General features: G+C 40.3%; 1 protein-coding gene across 2 annotated transcripts in view; it reads left to right on the forward strand.

The window, feature by feature from the left end:
* CCDC13 (coiled-coil domain containing 13) overlaps positions 1-13,490 on the forward strand; it is a 31,306-nt gene that overhangs the window by 8,135 nt on the left and 9,681 nt on the right. The window contains exons 4-11 of one of the 2 annotated variants that reach the window (XM_061354769.1): positions 736-878; positions 4,261-4,350; positions 4,617-4,733; positions 5,891-5,995; positions 7,688-7,852; positions 9,148-9,324; positions 10,981-11,187; positions 12,340-12,476. In XM_061354769.1, coding sequence (XP_061210753.1) covers positions 736-878; positions 4,261-4,350; positions 4,617-4,733; positions 5,891-5,995; positions 7,688-7,852; positions 9,148-9,324; positions 10,981-11,187; positions 12,340-12,476 — 1,141 coding nt within the window. The remainder of the gene's footprint in view (positions 1-735; positions 879-4,260; positions 4,351-4,616; positions 4,734-5,890; positions 5,996-7,687; positions 7,853-9,147; positions 9,325-10,980; positions 11,188-12,339; positions 12,477-13,490) is intronic. The other variant, XM_061354770.1, reaches the window with a different exon arrangement.

Consider the following 13,490-nt stretch of genomic DNA (forward strand, 5'->3'; position numbering starts at 1 on the left):
ATTGATTTTACACTCATGTGAAAACTTTTCTTCACCTATGTGATGTGTGTCAATTAACAAAAGCCAAGAGACACACAAGCTAGTCCTGGGGATTACTGTATTTGTGACACTAATAAAACCCTCTCTGATGAGGAGGTGAATGAAGTGTCTGTTTAAAAAAGCAATTAAGAGAGTAATACAGTAAGGCTCCATGTGTAATCTCAAGGGATGTATAAATAGGCACAATGAAATTTCTTGAACGTTTTCCAGGATCCAACTGTAATAGTGTGCCTGACCTTTTAGGACAGATGTCTAAAAAAGTTCACACCTCTGTTTCAACAACTCCTCCAGTAGTAAACAACCAGCATAAAATAGTCTGTTGTCTTTTCCTATAACACTTCAGAAAAAACTGTTCGTAACTATCCTACACAGCAGTGAGCAGGAAACATTTCTACCCTTTCTATGTAGTAATGTTGCTATGATCAGTGCTGTGGCCTTCTGACATGTAACTGTTGCTGAAGTGTGAAATGTGGCTTTGCTAGCCACAACGTGATGCTGACTCAAAGGACCAAGCAATCCAGCTGGAATCACTGGCACCTCTTTTCCTTCTCTTGTTCATTTAAGTGCCTGGCACAGCTCTGAGAGAAATGGATGAGAAAATAAAAGTACATTGTGCACTGGACAGAGAACAAAAGCATCATCTATTCTGAATCTTCCCTGTAAGATATGTCCTTTGCTTTTATGTATACTTTTCAGGGGCGTCTGGTTTAGCTGGAGATGTTGCAGCTACTAAAATAGTTGAATTAGCCAAAAAGAATCGTGAGATAACTGCTGAGGCTGAGAGTGAAAAAGCCAAAGTGAAACAACTGAATAACAAAGTCAAAGAGCTGGAAAGAGAAGTGAGACATTTTTGTACTTTTGTTCCTTTTTTTTTTTTTTTTTTTGCATGCTAAAACATAGAAATCTAGCTTTTGGGATAGAGGACCTGTAGAAGCTGAGTTAAATTCATGTTCCCATTTTGTATTTGCTCTTACATCCATGCTTGCTTTGAGTTCTTGCAATTTCTATCCATAATAGGAAAAAGGGGTGTGTGCCCTCAGCTGTGTTTTTACCTTTGCAGAAAGGAGGAGCTAGGAAAGCTCCTAAATCCATAAGTTTGGATGACCCAAGAATATATGAAATAGTGATTAAGAATGTGTATTTGCCACACAGAGGCTTTTCTAGCACTATGGGAATGATATTTTTCTGATTTTATTTTTTTGTGAGGAGAAGCAAATTTCATACCATTATGTCTTACATTCCCACCTCATTAATGCCAGCCATGAACGGATATTCTAAGCTGTATTTGTCCAAGTAATGAAAGCTGCTTTCTAACATAAGTACTCCCAGAATTGAGATAGTAACAAACTAGATCATGTAAAATACCAAATCTTCATTCAGAGAAACTCATTTTTCTGGTTTAGTATGAATTTTTCATATGTACTAACCTATCCCAGGAAAAATTTTACTCAGGTGACTGTTAAAATGAAAATTAGAGGCCCTGATGGCAGTGTTTCCTTTGTTCATTGGCTATTTCTCCTCTTCCTTACACAATACTGGTAAAATTTTTGGTAATTTTTAGTCCTTTTTTTCTGCACTTTGCTTCCTTAGAAGCATAATTTAAATGGATCAATAATGTTTATCATGCTGACAAATGTATTCTGACTTCATCTGTCACAATCAATTATCACAAATCATGCATTTATCTGAATTGTACCACATTTACCTGAAAGCTGAAGAAATAGTAGATTAAAACTTTGAGAACACCTGCATAAATCCAGAATGTTCTGGTCAAAAGCTGGCTAAGAAATGTCAGGTGTAGCTGGGGACCTACAAAATCACACAAGGGGAGCAAGCCATGAATAATTTCAAGAAAAATCATGATAGTTATAATCCCCTACTTTCAGAAGTGTAATGATCATTATTCAAACAGAAACTTAAAGTATTATCAGATATTGACCCAAAAGAAAGGACCACAGACATTTTAGGAAAGGATATGAAACTGAAAGCCAACAAATTTTCGAGAAACAGTAATTGCTGGTCAAAGCAGAGATGGATGTGTTAAATGTGAACTAATCTGCTCTTAGACACCAACACCATCAAAATCAAAACTAAACACAGCAAACTCTCTCATCTGAGATAAAAATGACCACAGCATAAGCCCCACTGAAACTGTGCCCTGGTCAATGTTCTACATTTTCTTATAGCCTCATTTGGAGTGGCTTTTCTCTAAACTAATGATGACTGGCTGAGTTTGTGGATTGTACTTGTTCAGTAGAACTATACAAAGATAAGGAGGCTGACAAGAAAACTGAAGAGGAACTTTTTACAAGGGCATGTAAGGATAGGATGAGGGGTAATGGCTTTAAACTGACAGAGGGTAGGTTTAGATTACGTATTACAAAGAAGTTCTTCCCTGTGAGGGTGATGAGGTGTGGGCACAGGTTGCCCAGGGAAGCTGTGGCTCCCCCATCACTGACAGTGGTCAAGGCCAGCAACCTGGTCTAGTGGAAGGTGCCCCTGCCCATGGCAAGGGGTTGGAACTGGATGAGCTTTAAGGTCCCTTCTAACCCAAACCATTCTGTGAAAGAGAAGAGCTGTTACAGACAGAAACCTGCAGTGATTCATATCTCTTTAGTAGCTCTTAAGCTAAGCTGGATCACTGTCTAGACACACTCATCTTTTTCTATTGATTGTAGAAAGAATCAAGACAACTAAAGTGCCATTCAGTTGCCCATGCATAAGTGTGAAAGTACAATCTGAGATGCCACTTAAACCTCTCAGACACCCCTGCAGTGCTGTTGGACGTGACAAGACTGGCAGTGTTGGTGCAGTGGCTGAAGGCCTGCTGGGTACCCTCAGATCCGCAAATGGGACTAGGGAGCTGTGGATGGGCAGCAAAACCAAGCCTGCAGCCAGTTCATCCACTTGATGTAATGTAGGAGTCTACTGGGCTGAAAACTTACCTGTGTTGGCCAGACTCCATTCTTTGTAAAGACTCCCACACTGAAAACAAGGAACATGTTAATTTGTGGTTTGAATCTCATTCCCTATGCTGACTTCTAGATGCCTTAAACCCTGCAAAATGAATTGTGGTGACACAATTGCATCACAACATGTACTTTCAAGGGTTGTTTTACGTAATTGTTAACTCTTTGCTTGTATGAAAACTAAAAATATGTAAATTGAAAGTGTTCTAACATGACTCTGTTCCCACAAATAAAATGGAAGGTGTGGCCATCGAGCAATCACTTATCAAAGGGTGGTACATGTAAACAAATACTGCAGACAGAAGTTTGCAGAAAACTGCCTTAGAATTTAGCCTAGCAGCTGCCAACACTAGCTGAAATTTCTTACTCTCAATCTGTTGACTAAAAGAATTTATGAACTATATAGAAGGGGTGGCCTAACTGTTGATTTACATGCAAAGAAGGGGCAACATTAGAGCTGGTCCAAATTGCACTCTGCGTTTCACCAAATAATCATTTTAATGAAGAAGCTATTCCTTAGTGCCTTTTTTTTACTCCTGCAAATAATCAAGGTTTTCCTTCCACCTCAAAGAATGAAGTCTTAGCCCTTTAAAGCAACATTTCCTGGCCTTTTTAGCTCCAAATTACAACACTCCTGTCCAGTAAGAAGTTTTTGCAATCTCAAAATAAGAGATGGTTCAGACAAGGAGTGGCTTTATGTCTGCCTGCCTTTGCTGTGGCAAGCAATTGGATATACATTCTTCTACCTTAGAGCTACCAGCTAAAGAGGAATGGCCTTAACATCATTGCTAAATGTCAGCTGTCAGGCCATAGGTAGTAATTCCTTCTCTTATGTTCCTTTGGTGAGTAGCCCTATGTGGTTTTTGTTAAATATCCTGTACTGTAGTGCATTTACATTTATGTAGATAAACACTTACTTTATGAACCTATGGTAATAAAATCCCCCAGCGGTCTCCATACTTGATAACTGATCCTGTCTCAGCAAGTCAGAGACATTTTCGCTGGATTTATTCCACTGTAAAGTAACATATTTTTCTTTGGGAAGTATTTCGGGGGGAAAAAAATATGCTTTCCTACTGATTATGTTTAAAAACAAGGGAAAATGGAGTTGTTGTTTGGTTGCTTGTTTTTTTGTTTTTTTTTTTTCTAGAGTAAATAAACATCCATGTTGTACTTTTTTTCTAATTAACATTCCATGGATGTATGCTCTTCACTGTATTCATTCTATAATAACAGTGCATTTTCTTTACAGTTACAGACAGCCGTAGAAAAAATACGTTGTCTTGGTGGTGATGATGCAGGAATCAAGCAATCAACTCTGAAGATGATAGAAGGAAACTTGGTACGAGTTGTAATTGAAGAGAGGAAATCAGAAGCTGATACTTAGTTCTCTCCTATTGTACAATCCTTTTCCTGTGACAAGGGCATATCCCTGTCACTAGTTTGTGGCCAAATTGCTCTGGTTTTATTGCCTCTATACCCTCAAAATTAGGGAAGGCATGGGTCTGCAAAAGAAGATTCTGTGATCCTGAGGGGTCTGTGGATCTTAATCACTTCAGGTTTTCCTTGAGGACTGTGTTCTTACCAAGTACATTCTTCTCTTCAAAGGCTGAAAGTCCAGAGATGAAAGCATTGCAAGAAAAATTAACTGCAGCCAACTTTAAAGTGATGGAATATCGTAATCAACTCCAGTCTGCAAAGCAGGAACTGAAAATGACCCAAAAGGTACTGTTGCAGGGTGCAGTCTCTGTCTGGGATCCTGTGCAAGAGATACATATTCTTGTGAAATCAGGAGGCTTCTTTTCTTTTGAGCTTTGATGAGCCTCCATGAAATATTCCAGTGAACTGTGAAGAAGGTGTAGTGGTTTCATTGGGAAGATATACATATGGACACAAATTTCATCCTCTGACACCACAGCTGGATGACTGGGTCTGTTATTTCTACTGCTATGATAGGTACAGGTGCTTCAAGGTTTGAAAGTCCAAGTTGAGCAGAATAGGTTCAAAGCATGTGTTCAGGCAGATTCCTCCTTTCCAAAACATTTAATTATATATTTACTTTAAATATAGGCTTCAGTCCCATGGAAATCAATGGGATTAAAGACCACGCTTGAACTAAAGTACAGTTTGTTGGAGTGACGTCTGGACTAACCTTTTTGATTCACGATGCATTTTAAAGTGTTTATGTGCTCTGTTTCCTTTGGTTTTGTTACTTTGCGTAAGAACCTGCAATGCAGATCAGAGTAGAAATATGGTCCTAAAAATAGAATTCTGCTGACCTTTTTATAAATAATTTAAATGCTCTTCATACTAACTTTAGCTCTGGTTAATGTGGCTGTGTTGGAACTGTGCAAGAGAGATTGGCTTAATTCCTGATTTGCAAGGATGTATATTAGGACAATACTCTGTTCCTGTTTAGTTCTGGTTAAGTATTTATTATACCAAAAATAATTACATATGTTGACAACTGTCAGGACTGGTTAGTAAACCTTGGTGATGAATTTGAAATATTTTTTACAGAAGTAGCACAGTTTGCCACACAGCTATGCAGCTGGAGAGTACAATTTGACACTCTCCATAGGCAGGCAGGAAAACACAGTTTCATAGTTTTTTAAAAAGAATAATACTCAAACATATCAAAATACTGAAATGCCCACCTCAACAAGTAAAACTGTTCGTGTTAGCCAAGCTTCTACCCACCAACAATATGTATTGAAATAATGACCTGGAAGAGTTTACACCAGATGAGATGCTGAGTATTGGATGCAGGCCACCCTGTATAGATTGTGTTTCATGTTTATTGCTAGAGTAAGCAGCCTTTCCATGCCCCCAACCTGTATTAAAGCCTAGCCTTCTTGTTTATGGTAATTCTTTTTTTATAGCTTTTAGCAAATGAAGTTGGTGAAGATGTGAATATTCAAAGTCTCTTGACCAATTCTGGCAGCTGGCGTGGACGAGCCCAACAAATTCTTGTTCTCCAAAGCAAGGTGAGTTAAGACCCTTCATAGTGCCATGTAAGCTGGGTACTGGGGTGCTCTTTCTAAGTACAGGTATTACATCAGTTTAAAGTAAAGATGCTGTTAGTTCTTTATTACGTAACTCCTACTTGCTTATAAGGTATGTCCCAGTACAGTGTTTACTGCAACTACGTGGCGGTTTTCAATGTTGAAGAAAGAAACTGTTAGAATAAAACACCTTATGGTTACTTCTGTAATAGTTTTTAGGTATGCTTGTATGTGTCTGCACATTCATGTGTGTGTATGGTGGCAGGGATGTTCTATTTTAAATATGTGTTGATGTGTGCAGGGTCTTTCAGAGTTCCTGCAAATTATGTTAATTAGTCTATTGCAAACATGTAAGCTTCAGTATTTAAGCTGAAGTATTTAAGCTATTCGAATCTGTGTCAAAGGAGAGAGTTCAGTGACCTTAGACAGTTCTGGCAGTGAAAATCCCAGGATGTTGTGAAGGTGCCTCTCTCCGCTGAGTAGGGAAGGAGCCATGTTCATTGTCTGTGACTGGCTTAGACACCTTCGTTCAGTGCCTAAAGTCAAACGGGAAGAATTTAGGTCAGATAAGATTTTCAAGTTGTTCCCCCAGGAACTTCAGTAAAATCTTTAACTCTTGAATCTCCTAAAGGGCACAGCCTAGCTGAAATGTCAGCTCCAGACGGGGAGGCAGGCTTTTTCTGCTGTTTAATTCTATGCCAACAAACTGATTTTGCACTGACTGAAATTGTTAACCTCTAATTTCCCTGGAGGAAATTACATTTTCCTTCCATTAAGGTCCCCTGGATAGAATTCATGTGAAGATTATAAGTACTGTACTCTGATGTAGAAATTTCTTTCTGAGGCAGTATCCTCAAACCCCTTCAGTAGTCAGTGGTGATCTTGTAAATACAGTCATTTGATCAAAAGTGAGGTAGGTGCATCTTATTTTAGAAGACACCTCCAGAACAAGGCAGAGGAACTGTGCTATAGCAGTGCCCATTTCCTTCTACTGACTGTAAAATAGGTCTGTAGCAAATAGCTGAGATGCAGAGGCTTAGTTCACTTGACTGCACATAGGTGTTTAATGTCAGCTGAGATGTCACAGGGTGTCCCTCTGACTTTTGGTCATCTCTCCAGAGGAGTATGGATGTCTTGTAGATCCTGCATCATGTATGTCTCCAGTATCCCAGGGCATCTAAACCAGTGCTAGGTACCCATGTTCAGCCTAGTGATCTGTGTCTTTGATTGTGGGCATCCTGGATGGTGATTCTCCTAAAGACCAAGATGCTTAAATGTAGATGGGTGAGTGCATGTTTGCTCTTTTAGAGGAGATCTAAGGTATTATTCTGTTGTGCACATGTGTGTTTGGTAGCATTCAAGATGCTTTGGAGTTGTCTGCCTGGCCTCCACATATGGCCCCAATAAAGCACATATCTCCAGTGTGTCCTGAGTCTCTTGTGGGTCTGGTGTTACATCTCCTCCCTGCACAGATGCGCTAGATGCCTTAATATTTGTTAGCAGGTAACAAATACAAATTTGAAAGAGCAGACACTGCTCTGTGTTAGTTAACCATGATAACGTCAAGAAGTAATATGATGCTACTCTGAGCTCTCTTTGGTTATGTTGCCTTTGGTGCTGGACCACTGTACTCCGGGAAAAGGCTCTGGATGTGTCCTCATTATTGCCCCCTAGGTTCGAGAGCTGGAGAATCAGTTGGGTCAAAGCAAGACCAGAAAATCACTGAGCAAGGCTGATGAGGAATTGCTGGCACTTATTGATCCAAGGAAGTTATCAGCCCAAGAGAAGAACTTGCTGAAGATTCGCAGCTTAGAAAAAGAAAAGAAAGAAACTTTGGAGGTAAAACACTGTGAGCTGAGAGAGTCCTGCTTGGGTGTATAGTATGTAATAACTTGCCTTGCCTTACCTTCAAGGTGTATGTTATAACCCACCCAAGGATCATTTCACACAAAACCCACCTGGTTTTTGATCTACTGGAGGAAATTCTGGCACACTTCACAGACTGAGCAAAAGGCTTCCACGCTTGATGTCTGTATTGTAGTCTTGCGTGGACAGGATTGTATATGCCTCTGCAGTACAAGATTTGGTCTTCACCTCTGCTTCTGTCTTCAGCTTGGGGGCCTCAGCATAAGAAGGACATGGACCTGTTGGACTGAGTCCAGAGGAGGCCATAAAGTTGATTAGGTGCCTGGAGCATCTTTCCTATGGAGACAGGCTGAGAGAGCTGGGCTTGTTCAGCCTGGAGAAGAGAAGGCTCTAGAGAAATCTTAGAGCAGCTTCCAGTGCATAAAGGCGTGACAAGAAAGGTGGAGAGGGGCTTTTGACAAGGGCAGGTAGTGACAGGACAAGGGCAGATGGCTTTAAACTGACAGAGGAGAGATTTAGATTGGATATTAGGAGTAAATTATTTACTGTGAGGGTGGTGAGACACTGGCAGAGGTTGCCCAGAGAAGCTGTGGCTGCCCCATCCCTGGCAGTGTTCAGGGTCAGGTTGGATGGGGCTTGGAGCAACCTGGTCTAGCAGAAGGTATCCCTGCCCATGGCAGGGGGCTTGGAACTAGATGATCTTTAAGGTCCCTTCCAACCAAAACCGTTCTATGATTTACGTGTTAGATGTATCTGTTTAGCCTGAAATGCGGCCAGCTGACAACTGTGCTTGGTAGGTGATGTTGGGAAAAGGGAGAGAGACCCTGGGCTGCAATACAGCTGGTGCTAGCTTTATATTGAAGGCATATGTAGAAAGAAGCCTGCTACAGCTGCATCCAAACTCTGTAGCATCCCTCTCACACTTTGGCCAGATGTGCATTCTTCATGCAATATTAAGTACAAACCAGGAGCATACAGAATTAGGTTTTAATACAAAATTATCATTTGCTTCTGGGCACATACTGAATTAACCCAGTCCACTTCTATTCCTGAGCAGACAGACTTTTTTTTTTAAATTTTGATACTGACAAGCAGGCAACGAGTTGTAGCATTTGCAATTTCTACTTTCTTTGGGATAATATGGAATGCCAGTGCCATTTTTTTATATTCTCTCAGGACGTATGTGATTCCTCTAGCTCATCAGAGCACCTGGGGCTTGGTGATAGGCTATAACTGTCATTTCCTATGATGTGTTTGCATCACTGCAGAAACTCACTGGGGAATATGATGCTCTCAAAAAGAGTCATGAGGAAGTGAAAAAAACCCTTGATGCATCAAAAGCCAGGAACAAAGTACTGTGCAGTGAAGTGAAAACCCTGAAGGGACAGATCATAATCCTGTTGGAGAAAGGAAAACACGACAATGAGCTCATAGACGCCTTACTGGTATGGTCTATTACTGTTGGTCTCAGCCCCTGCATATCAGCCCTCTTTCTATAAGTGATGAAACATGATGTAATTTAATGACACAATGACACAGACAACCTTAGCGTGTACAGGAGCCTGGTGAATCAAACTGTGACAGCCAGAGGTTTCCTAGGCAGCTAAAGCACTTCTGTGTTTTGGATCAGATGATGTAAAGGCTGCAAGACAGCACCAAGCGTGACACAGTTGCAGTGAAGTGGCTCTAAGCAGCAAGTATTGGAAGAAACATTTTGCAGAAGGAGGATTGAAATAGGGTTGTCTAGTATGTAGAGGAAAAGCTTTATTCTTGGCCCATGAAGCTGGACAGCATTCTCTGTTCTGCTTTCAGTTTCATTGGTAGCTTTGGGTTTTTTTCTTAGAATGCCTGCAATTTTGCACTTTCATTTGTTGTGTTACACAACCCAAAACACACAAGCTAAATAAACCATGAGTACTAATCCATATATACATTCACTTGCAGTAGCTGGAGATGAGATTTGACCTCTTCAAAACCAAGGGTATTAGCAGAGACTCAAGATGCAGTTATGCTGAAATAAATAGCTGCTGTCATGGTCTTGCAGGATGCTTTTGTCCTGCCATGGCTCTAAATAGTCTTCCCCAATTTCAATAATTAAAAAAAAAAAAAAATAGAAAATATGATGCTTTTTAGTAGGGTTAGCTCTGTGTTTCTTGATCCAGTTCCTCACAAGTTTCGAATCACATTTCCTTGCTTCTTTAGGTTTTAGCTAATATATGCTTATGACTGAGCTGGCATTCACCTTTCTGCATACCAGGCAGCTGCAGGGAGTGTGGGTACTGACCAGCACATTAGGCAGTTTACAGAAGAGTCAAATAACAGTTGTCACTTTTGCCAAGTCTTAGTGTCTCACTAAGCTTATTGCAGAAAGACACGAGTTTACTTGGGAAGGAATGGTTAAACTGTTTTATGCCTTACATCAAAGAAGCACCTTGCTTACAGTTTGTTGGCCTGACAGAACCAACTGTCTGACAAGTATTAGATTTCTCAGTGTGAGAAAAACTCCAAAAGCCACTGATAAAACAGCCTAGTGTTATAGCTGTCATCTCATACTACCCTTATCTTTTAATGTCACTCACACAATCTGATCGTGTTCTAATTTCATGAAATGCACGTTGAAATCCTTACTTTTATCCACTTTATGAAAAAATCACCTTCACTGTCAAAGGCCAGCCTTTCTTGCTTTATTTTCTGCTACACTGAGTAGCAAAGCTGCCAGCAAACTGAATCTCCCACTTGCTTAGGTCTTTTCTACTTTCACTGTCCAGTCGCTAAAGTCTTGATATGACCAGCAGGAGCCAGTGGAGATGGACTGTCCTTACCCAGCCACATGTGTCTGGGCATTGCAAGTAGATGTGTTGTGCAGTCCTTTCAATGGGTAAATGCTGATGCAGTGATCTCATGCTTAAAACATAACAGACTCTTGGAGTACCACTAGTGATATCAATGTGCTTACACCAAGGAATGAGTTTGGCAGAGGAGAGTCTTGCCCTAGCATTCATAAACGGGTATCTGACTTGGAGGGTGTAAAACACCAAGGGAGTCTTAATAATCATTGTGTATAAAAGTGAAGATCTCACTCATTGTTTTTGTTTTATCAGGCCCAGCAGAAGCAAATGCAGGAGGTCTTAAAGCACCTGAGCCATCAGGATGAGGAGAACAAGGAGTCCAAGCACATGCTAGGGCAGAACTTGAACAGTGAGGTTCATAAACAAAACTGCCTTATAGAGCAGCTCATACAAGTGGTGGCTGAACGGGAAGCAATGGTTAAAGAGCTAGAAGAGGAGATTGGGAAACTCACACTTCAGGTAGACAGAAGAAATTAACTGGTGGATTATGCTGTCTAATCATTTTAGATCTGCTCTCTCACTTCCTTCTACTTGTTTATCTGAGTTGGTTGCTAGCTTGAAACATTAATACCTGTCTTACTGACAGTCTGTCCTCTTGGAATGAGACAGGAATTTTCTCTTGTAACTCTTAAATTTCTTTCCTGTACATAAGTTTTCTTCAAGTTGTTTAAGCAGCAGAAAACAGATATATCAACCACATCCACCTGTGGCTCCATGTCAAGAATGTCACACAGCTGACAGAAGGGTTGGGCTGCAGTGGTGACTTCTCAGTATTGAGCATCCTTGACTGCTGAAGGAAGCAAGCAAGCAAACAAACATAAGTGAGGCTGACATCAGCAGGCTGACATGGTATCTGCCATAGTACCCATCTACATCCCTTTATGGTGTGATGGGGCCCCTAGTAAGTTATTCTCATCTCCCACTATAAAACACTTCAAAAATTTCCTTTCCTTCAGATCTCTAAGCTATGGATATGAGTCTGATGAGCCTCAAGTATATGGAATATTCATTGTATAGATGAAAAAACTGCAGAGGTTGGCCCCTTACAAAGTAGTGTGTTAAAAATGTTTTAAACTTTTATGGTTTGGTGTTGCAAACTGACAGAGGCAAGATGGCACTATTACCAGAGCACAGGCACAGGAGTTGAGAGGAAGTCCACTAACCTTCCAGAGGCTTCTCATGTGATCTTATATCTTACAGTCAGGTTTTGTTAAGAGTATTTAGGTAGCCAATTCCTGTTGATATAAAACCCTCATAGGGTTGTGGTGAGATTGTGGATCTGTCAGATACCTCAGTAATGGGGGCTAGAACATTGAACCAGAGATCAGACCTGGGTTAGGGAGACAAACCAACTGTGCTGGCAGTTGTAGTGGTGGTGCTGCACTGTGAGTTCTCTAGTGAGACTGTATGCACCCTATGATTTCATATGCAACTTGCTTTTTTTTCATCCTGCAATGGATAGAAGTTAAAGGAAACTTTCTGAGGAGGTCATGTAAATCAAAAGTTCTGGCATGCTTGTAGCAATAATTATAAGCTGCTGATTAGGCATTAAGGCAGCTATTTTTCTTTGAACTGTGTAATCAGTTTTATAACCTGCTCCAACATTAACAGTTGAAATCTGCCTATGAAGTGGACAGTTCAGGAGCTGCTGAACCACCACCTTCTGAGTCCTCAGAAGATCCGGGTTCTACTCTGCTTAAGCCTGTGGCATCAGGCAGCAATCAGGTTGGAAAGACTGGATCTGCTCGGTAAGAAGACCCTAATGTTAATGTTTACAACTGCTGTGAGTTATTCAGAAGCATCATTTCCCTGAGCAACTGTATGAAAGCACATGTGCTATGTGCCAGCAGTGGTGGCAGCCTGTTTGCAGTATATGGGAATCTCCAATCACATTATTTCTTGGATTTTCATCCTGGAACAAAGATCTACAGACTTGCAGACATTACTACATTTGGCATGATGGTAGAGCAGCTAATTTTCCTTCTGCAGCTCAGATAATGTTTATGTGGTTAGCTTAAGTGCCTGTGATTCTTTTCTCTTATGAGAAACGGGGTTTCTAATGAGCAGACTTCTGAAAGCAGGGTGGTGAATTAATGCAAAATGCCATTTTAGGTAAGCACTAAATCACTGGCTCACTATTTAAATCAATAAATACACTTGGAATACGATTTAATTGCAGAAATGTTGAAAACACACCACATCATTTGTTCTTAACAAACACCCTTTTTAAAGCCTCACTGAAGACCATGTAAATTACACTAATCTTAATGCAGCAGTGTATCCGATTTTTGTTTACACTGTTGTGGTTCTGTGTCACTCTGTCTGTGTAAAGGGACCATAATACCAAAGCAAGTTGTATCCTTTCCTTTTAAAATGCTTGTTTTGATGCTAAAGAGTCCATGGTCTAACTGACAATGAGAATTTGAGACTGGTTTTCTGAGGAAATTTTTCCTCAAGTTAAAGTTGCAACTGATCTGTTCTATGTAATTTTAACTTGCCTACCGTATTACTTTAGACGCCGAATGTGGTTTTAGAAATGACAGATGTATCCCTGTCAATCAGCATTAAAGTAGAGCATTACTACGAAATTTAAGAAAAGTTATTCTTACTGGTTTTGAGTTACAGTTAAAACATCCTTTATTTGAAGTTTTCCACATCTCCATTGGTATACCTTTCTGACTGACTTTATTCTCCCACTTCTAACTCTTCAGAAGTTGTGCTCTCAAGGAGTAAATCATAGAATCGTGGAATGGTTTTGGTTG

Source organism: Neopsephotus bourkii, unplaced genomic scaffold (assembly GCF_033783945.1).
Source record: "Neopsephotus bourkii isolate Nb327-2 ecotype Australia unplaced genomic scaffold, CSIRO-AGI_Nbou_v1 NB_745, whole genome shotgun sequence".
NCBI classification, from domain to species: domain Eukaryota; kingdom Metazoa; phylum Chordata; class Aves; order Psittaciformes; family Psittacidae; genus Neopsephotus; species Neopsephotus bourkii.